A 9,988-nucleotide genomic window follows, 5' to 3' on the forward strand; every position below is an offset into this window, starting at 1 on the left:
AGGCGACATAAGGGGGTTGGGAGGCAGTGACGGATTAGTGACGGATTTTGTGACAGATTTGTGACGGATCAGTTTCTCCCAATTAGTGACGGATTAGTGACGGATTTGTGACCCGGTAATTAAAACCGTCAAAAATTTGACGGAACCGTCCAAAATGGACCAAATGTGATCCGATTTCAAATGTGAGGGACCGAATAATTCAAAAGATAATGTTTTGGACCAAAATAAAAAAAACGCAATATGTTAAGGACCATTTTGGGACTTTAGTCTTTCTTTTAATGTCGTGAATTAAATGACGAGTGGAATTGTTATGTGACCTAATTTTGGTTCGGAGTTATGATTGTGGGTTGACCGAGTTAACTTCGTTGAATATGTGACGTGGTTGTTTTGAATAATTGATGTGGGTGAATTTAATTGTTTTCAAATAATTGATGATTTTATTTTACGAGCTCGAATTTGGTGATGGTAAAATCACAATGTGAACTTAATTAAATCCTTTCCTTGAGGATATTTTTATTAGACTAAATTCCAACACAACTGATGAATTAAATAATTGATACAAGTCCAATCTAATAAAGAATCAATTGTCGGCTACACAATTTAAATAAAATTTTAACAGGGTCTTGAGCCCAAACTAATACTTATTCGATAATATCCCTAGCCCAATCCCAATTCCTTTTGAGCCCAAGATTCTAAATTCTTCCTTTCGCCGTCAAAACCCCTTCTCCTCACCCTTTCACGCTGAAATCTCCTTACTGCAAGGAAATATCTTTCAAATTTTAAAATCAGTCAAAGCAGCAATTAATCCCAAATTGATTGAGCAATCAAACACAAAAAATTACTCTCCTCCCACGTCTCAGCACTTATTCACTCATTCTTGCAGGAAAAATCTTTCCAGATTTTAGATTGCAATCAAGATGAAATCAATCACCAAAACTGACTCTCAGTACATAGCTATATAAATCCTCCTACCCTAATCTATTTCCCTATAAATCCTCCTACCCTAATCTATTTCTCTCACACAAATTTGCAGCCACTCACTTCTCACTTTTAAATCACAAAGCACGGAGGGAGCAGTAGAAAGAAATTTCATTTTTCCTCACCAAATCCTAATTTTCGTCACGGTAATCACTCTCTCATGCTCCTTTCATGTTCTTCCTCATAAAATGAAATATTGTTTACCCGAAGCCCTTCTGACAGAAACTAGGATCAATTCGGGAGCGGGAAAAGCCAGAAACTTCAATCTTTTGTTTCAAGCCAATTTGTTCTTTTGAAGGTATAATCTTCTTCCCCAATTCAATTCATCAATCCATGAACTGCATAGCATGTTTCTCACTCAATCAAATTGGATTATCAAAACAATAACCACAATCTGAAATCAATCTTCTAATCAACTAAATCGAAATCAAACTAAGAACTTATCTGCGGGGTTAATCGGGACTGCTTCGGGGGATAAAAAAAATGGATCTGCCGATCTAGACGGTGCGAACACCACAGCGGCGGTGACCGGCCGATTTGGTGCAGGCGATGGAGCTTTAATTCCTGTAACTTTTGGGTGTCCCCTTTTTGAGAAATACAGTAGAGAGGAAGAGAAAGTCACGATGGAATTGGGGAAGGAAGTATGATTCTTTTATTAATTAATTCCTTAATATTTTGGAAATGAAGAATGGGAGTGTACGTGTACTTCAATTCCTTTATAAAACAAATCCTTAAGCATCTCCAATGGTTCTGGACATGCAATAGCCCTCCCATAGCCTTGCCACTACCACATCATCAGCACTAAAATCCTCCTGCCACATCATCTGGACATGCAACTGGACAAGCAACTGGACATGCAATAGCCACATCACTCAATTATGAAAAAACAAACAATTAACAATCACACAAAATACGGAATTAAATATACGACACATATACGCGAAAATATACTATTTTCATTTAAATTAAAAAGTACATTTAAAAAATTACATAATTTTAAATAAAAACTAACGCCTTGCAATCCTCTGCGCCCACAACTCTTTGATTAAATCCTTTTGGAGTCGAATATGAGCATCCGTTTGACGCATGTCGGCATGTGCTTGGAGGAGGGCTTCTTCATCGTGAGGTACCCCACCTCGTACGTTGGCGGCGGCGACGCCGTGGCTTGGACCTGTTTCATTATCGTCGTTGGCCCAATTGTCAGTTGTACACCTTCATCTTCGACAATCATGTTGTGCATGATAATACAGGCGTACATTATATCAGCAATGCAGTCGACATTCCACAAACGCGTTGGTCCCTTAACTGCAGCCCATCGAGCCTGAAGCACACCAAATGCGCGCTCCACTTCCATTCGCGCCGACTCCTGCCGCGTCGCAAAGTAGGCCTTCTTCGCATCTGATGCGCACCGGATCGTCTTCACAAAGACGGGCAACCTAGGGTATATCCCATCCGCCAAGTAGTAGCCCATATCATGCTGGTTGCCGCTGGCGATAAAACTGATGGCCGGACCGACGCCCTGGCACTGCTCGTTGAAAAGGGGTGACGAGTTGAGGACGTTTAGGTCGTTGTTCGAACCGGCTATCCCAAAATACGCATGCCAAATCCACAGCCGGTAATCAGCTACGGTCTCGAGGATCATCGTGGGATTCTTTCCCTTGTAGCCGGTCGAGTAGAACCCCTTCTAGGCAGCGGGACAGTTCTTCCACTCCCAATGCATACAATCTATGCTGCCTAACATTCTCGGGAACCCATGCTGATCCCCGTGCATCCGCAGCAGATCCCGGCAATCTTCGGGGGTAGGCTTTCGGAGATACTGATCACCGAATACTTCAATCACGCCCTGACAGAAATACTTCATACATTCAATGGCAGTCGTCTCACCGATGTGGAGGTATTCGTCCCACATGTCTGCTGAAGTCCCGTAGGCCAATTGCCTGATTGCCACAGTGCACTTTTGAATAGGGGTGTGGCCGGGTCTAGGGGTGGGAAATTATACCGAAATATCGTAATACCGGACTTACCGTACCGGAAAAATACCGAAAATACCGATTTTTTGGTATACCGCAGTTTTCGGTACGGTATGATACCGTACCGCAGTGTTTCGGTACGGTAACGGTATCAATTTTTCTATACCGCGGTATACCGAATCCACGGTATACCGGTATACCACGGTATACCAAAACTTCGGTATATACCGAATCCACGGTATACCGAATATTCGGTATATACCGAAGATTCGGTATACCGTGGTATATCGGTATACCGATAGATTATTATATATATATATATATATATATATATATATTAAATATGTTGTAATATATATATATTACATTTATATATATATATTATATTAAAAAAAATTTAATACATCAATTAATACAATAAAATTAAACATTCAAATGATAATTTATTCAAACAAATTCAAAATTAACCTGAATTATTTTTTTATCAACTCATCCTATTAAATATAATAAACACAATAGCACATAACACCGAAAGAAGATTGGAAATACGATATCGGGAATATGTTTCAACAGAGCACATTTGAAAGAATTTGTATTAACTCACACCATTTAGTATATGATTCTTTGTGTAATGTCATATTCCAAATATACAAAGTAATTAAAAATTTTGTTTTATTCTTCGTCCCACTTCATAAAATGTCAATTAAAAATATGTGCAGCTGAAAATGAATCAAATCGTTTAATTAGTGTTTAATTCATTGTATGTTATCTTATTTTATATACTACTTAAATTGAAGGATGAATAAATAGGATATTGATCAGTCATTCTTAATTCTTAAAGAGAAATAAATGTCCAATTTAAATTACTAACTAGTGTCACGCCCGTGCGATGCACGAGTCATTTTAATTTCTTCATATTTATTTCATTTTGCGAAATAAAAGTTGTGAAATGATAAACAAAAGAATATTCGACATCCTCTTACTTTGGATTATACTTTTTCAATCACATTAACCCCACATAGACACAAGAGTGTGTTTAAATGCTACCTTTTCTTAAAAATGTCAATACGATCACATTAAAATTTCAACACATATTTGTATTGACATTTTAATAAACTGTCTTGACATTTAAATATCAGACTTAAAATTAAAAAGCATTTTAAATCTGTGAAAATATGAATTAACCGTTGAGTTATAACTGTAGGAGCAAGTTTACGTTGCAATAATTTAATATTGCACTGGTGAGACACTTTCTGTTCGAGATTCATTTCATTGCAATATAGCGACCCTATACACTAAAAACCCAAACCTTCAAACCTATATCCTAAACCCTTAACTTTAAAATATACTCATCATAATCAACAAATGAGCCAAATTTTGATATATGTTGAATTTTAGTATTTTCACATTAAAAAAAATATTATTTGCTAGTATTTTAAAAATTTATTCAAATCAAAGGAAGACCGTGCCTTGTTAATATTTTTGAGAATTTGTATGCATGTTTATAATGATAGATTGAAATTAAAGTCTAGGGGGAAAAAATTGAATCTTTATTTCATTAAACTTGTAAATCTATTTGGAGATTTTATTTATAAGACCAATTATTACTATTATTGGTCTAAATAGCCAAAAATAATCAATAAGTACCTTCATTTTATCATTAACCACGATTATGGGATAAAATTCTGAAAATATGTAATCAAAATGATCCATAAATATATATTAAAAGATACTTAAAGATCAACATCATCGGCAACAACAAATATAATATGATACTTGATAACATGCTAACCAAAATATAAAATTGAATAGAGTGATGGACGAATTACCGATGGCAAAAAATAATGAACAATCGAGAAACCAATTAGTAAATGAACAAATCAAGAAACCAATTATTTTTCGGTATACTGTTACCGTTACCATACCGTTATTACGGTATACCGTACCGTGTTTCGGTATACCGTTTTTTAACGGTATACCGAAACACGGTACGATATACCGTAATAACGGTATGGTAACGGTATCAAAAAATATCATACCGAATTTCCGGTATACCGGAATTTCAGTATACTGAAAATTCGGTACGGTATCGGTATTGAATTTTGTCATACCGTACTTTCCGGTACGGTATGCAGTATGGCACGGTCGGTACGGTATACCGTACCGACCCACCCCTAGCCGGGTCTGCCAGCCGCATCGTGCCTGAAGCGGAAATACAGATATCGATGCTCCAAAGCGTTAACAATACGCATAAACAAGTCCCGCCTCATCCTAAAACGACGCCTGAAATGGTTGGCGTTAAAACGCAGCTCCTCTGCGAAGTAATCTGTGAACAGGCGCTGATGTGCAGCTACATGATCACGATCAACCACTTCTCGATGGTGGACAACTGGTCGTGGGCGAGGTACCACCGGCTACATATAACTCTGCAGCCATCGATCAACCTCACGGCTCGTATAGGTATCTAGCTCTTCGCTCATCATACACTCATACTCATCAGCATCCCCACCACGGCCACCACCACTACCACCGGCATTACTCATTTCTCGTTGTTGATCTTGCACAGAAATTAATTAAGATAGAGAGAGTACTCGTTAAAACAAGTGGTGCAGATGAAAATGATGTCCAAAGCGCGTATATATAATCGAAAAATTAAAAAAAAAATAAAAATAAAAAATCTGACGCCGGTCTGACGCCGATCCGGGGCCTACAATGGCGCCGTGAGGATCGGCGTGGGCACGCTGATTTTGATGCTGATTTCACCGATGCCGGCTGCAATGGTTCGGCGTCAGCACCGGCGTCCGCGAAAAATCTGCGTGCCGGTGTCGACGCCGCCATTGGAGATGCTCTTAATATTTTAAATGGAAGTGATATTGTACGTGTACTCCTTTTTATTATTTTCAAATATTGTTGTGTATCCTTATTAAGGAAATACGTTTACGCCTTTTGTTTCTTTCAAATTTATTAAAATATGCGTGTAGGTGTGCGGTGTATAGGAAGAGAGTGTACTGTTAAGGAAACTAGTCTTAACACCCGAGCTATGCACGGGACATAACATAAGAGTTTCAAATAATGAATATAAAATATAATAAATATAGAGAAAATAAGAATCGAAAGCAATATGGAGATTTAAAAAAACAAAAATGTACTTATCTTGTCTCACTCAAAATGAAGAATTTACTACTCCCCAGTGAATGAAACATTTATGTAATTTTAATTTATAATCTAAGTGAAGTAAAAATAATAAAATTAATGACAAAATAAGATGTGTGACTAATGATCAAAGAGTATGAATTAATTAGAATAAGATATACAAATAAAGAAAATATGTGTGAGTAAAGATGTTTATTGAAAGTGCTATGCAAGTCATTAATCCAAATAAAAGCTAAATTAATATATAAATTTAATAGCTTAATTTATAAAAAATTAATTTGAAAAAAATATATGGAATATTAAGCATATCCACATTAAATATATGAATAATTTAAATCATATAAATTTAAAACTTCTTTGAGAAGTCAATTTAGAAAATTTGTATTATCCAATAATCACATTTTAGTTCACTGTTTATTTCTTTCTTTTAATTTCAGACCATAGCATAACTTGATATATATTTCCAAAGACTAAATGAATTTTTTATATTGGAAAGAATAAATTTCTTACTTCCCGCCACATATACGTATAAAAAGTAAATTACTACTATCACTTAAAATAATGATGATATTTTATGCATCTTGTTTGTTTTGAATAATGTGAGAATTTACACTACTCTTTATATTAAGAAGTTATACTAAGTTAGATTTAATTTTAAATATATATAATGTCATCTTATTCCTTAGTTTAATCTATAAACTTAGTAGTATTGTTTAATTAGAGGCGAATTAAAATATAAGAACTAAAATCTTTAATTGAGTAAATATAGGATGAAAATTGTAAGCATTATATATATGTGTTGTCGTTTAGCTTGTGAATTAATTAGGAGAAAAAGTATTGCAATAAATGATTAAATCTCAATTTTAACCTAAATAAATAGAAGGCAAACTAAACCCTCTAGCACAATTCCAATTTAACTCAAATATAAGGCTAATTAATATATAAATTTAATAACTTAATTATAAAATTTTTTTAATGGTAGTGGACTATTTAAATGTGTTTTAACACTTTTTCAAGAAGTTAGCATTTTATTGGGCTATTATTTGTCCAATTGTTTTTACCTTAAAAAATTATTTTTGAGTAGAAGACAACATCTTTCCATTTTTTCCCTCCAAAAAGGGCATTAAGGACTTTTCATCAAACTTGCACTTTAGATTAGTATAGATGGGAGTTATAATATTTACTACTATTGATTCCTCTTTGTTTTGGTAAAAAAAAAAAGAATGTGAGGGAGTACACGTGTGTTTTTGCCGTGGGAGTTATAATATTTACTACTATTGATTCCTCTTTGTCAAACTCTTGGTCGTTTTCCTTGAATATTAATTGTTGGTCCAACTCATTATTGAAACCCTAGTTCTCTTCGGCTGTTTATTAAATCCGTTTAATCACGATTGCCCTTATTTATTAACCCTAAAGGGCGGTCGTGACAATCAAAGTGCCGACGACCGGGCCGCCGACAGAAAGGCTCCGGAGAGGGAGATGATCTCGCATGTCCCGGTGACGGTGAACACGCCGTTGGGCTGGCGGTGCGTGACGTTGCTGACTCGGCCGGTGGCGTTGACGACGGAGACGCAGAGTTGGTGGTGGCGGGCGAAGTCGGCGAGGGTTTGGCAGATGTCGGTGCCGGCGGTGATTTGGTTGAAGTGGGTGTGGTGAGGAGCGGTGGGGACGGGGACGGGGAAGGGAGCGCGGGGCTTGGTTTTGGAGCCCGGGAAACGGCCGCGGGGGCGGCAGCGGATCCCCGAGGGCTGGGAGATCTCGATGTCGCTGGCCTCGTTGTTGGGGCTCGGGTTAGGGTTAGGGTTAGGGTTAGGGTTCGGGTTGGTGGTGGTGCTGCTGTTGGATGTGTTGACAACGTCTTGATTCATTGCCATATTCCTTGGTGCACACCACATGTTAGCCATGTGTGTTGATTGATTTTTATTTGATGCACAAATCTAGTTGATGAATTGATGAGCCACACCTAAATAATATCTATGCATCAAAATTTATCCCTCGCCCTATATATAGAGGAGACTACCATCCTAGCTCTATTAGGAAATAGGAAACGAACAAGGAAAATTTCCATGTATAAGACTCCTACCCATAGAAGGAAACCCTATGAGAAACCAAATCTATAACTCGTGTTTACATAATTTGATATTTTCCTTTTGGAATTAAGGATATGTCTTATGAATTATGATGATACTTGTCATGTCTATCTCTATAGAACATGGAATAGAATTGGGGGATTGAATGATTTTTCGGTAGAAAGTAATTGAACAAAAAGTTAGTGTGAGAAAATGATAGGCGCGATTATAGCCATATCATGTTAGAAGGATCGATCAATCTGATGATGGCGTAAATGAGTTTGGCGCGTAAATGAGTTGCAATGCCAAACGTGCAACATGGCATGTATTAAATCTGATCTGGACCAAAGGAGCGATTCACCTCAGCTGAAAGAAGATAATATTTGTTGTTGAGATTTATCTGCTTAAGTGTCTACTGTTGAGATTTGTGTGCTTAAATATCTGAGTTTGTTAGTGTTCCAGATTGTTCTCATTCTTTGTATATAAATGTGATGCTCATGTACTCAGAACGCATTGTGAAATAAAATGCAAAAGGCACTGCAGTTCAATATCAGTCTCTCGATCCTATTTTCTTTTTCTACCATGGCTTTTCATATACTTCTTCATGGTATCAGAGCAGGCTTTTAATGGCCTGTCTCTCCTACCTCTTTTATTCTTCTATTCCTTATTTTGCCTTAAATAAACATGGTAGATTCAGATAGCTTAGATACTGAAACTGACCACATAAACACCACTATTTCCCATTCTTCGTCCTTAGTGACGGTGCTTCCGCAAAATCACCCGTGTCCGTGAAGCTAGGTGAAGGAAATTTTCTCATATGGAGACAACAAATCTTGGCGGCAGTGAGAGGACACGGTCTTGAATCCTTTCTCACTGGAGATGAACAAGCTCCATCACGGTTGATAACCACTCCAGGATCAATACAAAGGGTCATAAACCCGGATTTTGTAACATGGAATCGTCAAGATCAACTTCTATCCTCGTGGATTCAATCGTCACTCTCTGAAAGTGCAATGATTCTAGTTGTTGGACTAGGAACCACGAAGGATATTTGGAAAGCCTTGGAGACCAATTTTGCTAGCCAGTCCAAAGCAAAAATCATGCAGCACAAACTCCAATTGCAGACAATCAAGAAAGACTCCTTGCCAATGACCGATTTTCTCAGCAAAGTAAAGTCATGTTGTGATTTGCTTGGGGCGACAGGATGCAAAGTTATAGAGGATGACCAAATTCTATACATCCTGGGCGGATTAGGAACCGAATATGATTCTATAATGGTTTCTGTCACATCAAGAACGGAGCCTTGGTCTGTTCAAGAGTTGAGTTCACTCTTGTTGAGTTTTGAATCACGTATTGAATCTCAAAAGAATTCTGCTATAACCCTTGAAGGATCCCAACCTTCTCTCAATCTGTCTCATACTCCATATCCAAGGAAGGATGGAAATTCTCAGTATGGGAAAGGCAGCAAATTTGAGGGCCGAGGTGGAAGATCGTTTAGAGGAAGAGGTGGCAGAGGCTATGGGAACAAATTAGTGTGTCAACTTTGTCAAAAGTCAGGGCATGCTGCTGACAAATGCTGGTATCGCTATGAGCAAAATACTCCTCAGAATTCCAACAATGGCAGGCAGCAGCAATATTCTCAATCCTACAACTCAGGATCTAGCTCTAATCCTTCTACAAATGTTGCTCCGGCAAGAATACCTCAAGCTCCTCCATTCTCCAGACCTCAACCAGAATATATCTTTGAGACACCTCACTCCACTTCTTGGTACCCGGATTCAGGAGCTACTAATCGTATCTCCAATTACCTCAACAATC

General features: G+C 37.4%; 1 protein-coding gene across 1 annotated transcript; it reads right to left on the reverse strand.

Annotated features, from left to right (window-relative positions):
* Positions 1 to 7,531: 7,531 nt before the first annotated feature.
* LOC121774406 (AT-hook motif nuclear-localized protein 20-like) lies at positions 7,532 to 7,975 on the reverse strand. Its single transcript, XM_042171291.1, has one exon. The coding sequence runs from the start codon at positions 7,973 to 7,975 to the stop codon at positions 7,532 to 7,534; it is 444 nt and encodes a 147-aa protein (XP_042027225.1).
* Positions 7,976 to 9,988: the final 2,013 nt, after the last annotated feature.

The sequence above is a fragment of the Salvia splendens genome, chromosome 2 (assembly GCF_004379255.2).
Source record: "Salvia splendens isolate huo1 chromosome 2, SspV2, whole genome shotgun sequence".
NCBI lineage: Eukaryota > Viridiplantae > Streptophyta > Magnoliopsida > Lamiales > Lamiaceae > Salvia > Salvia splendens.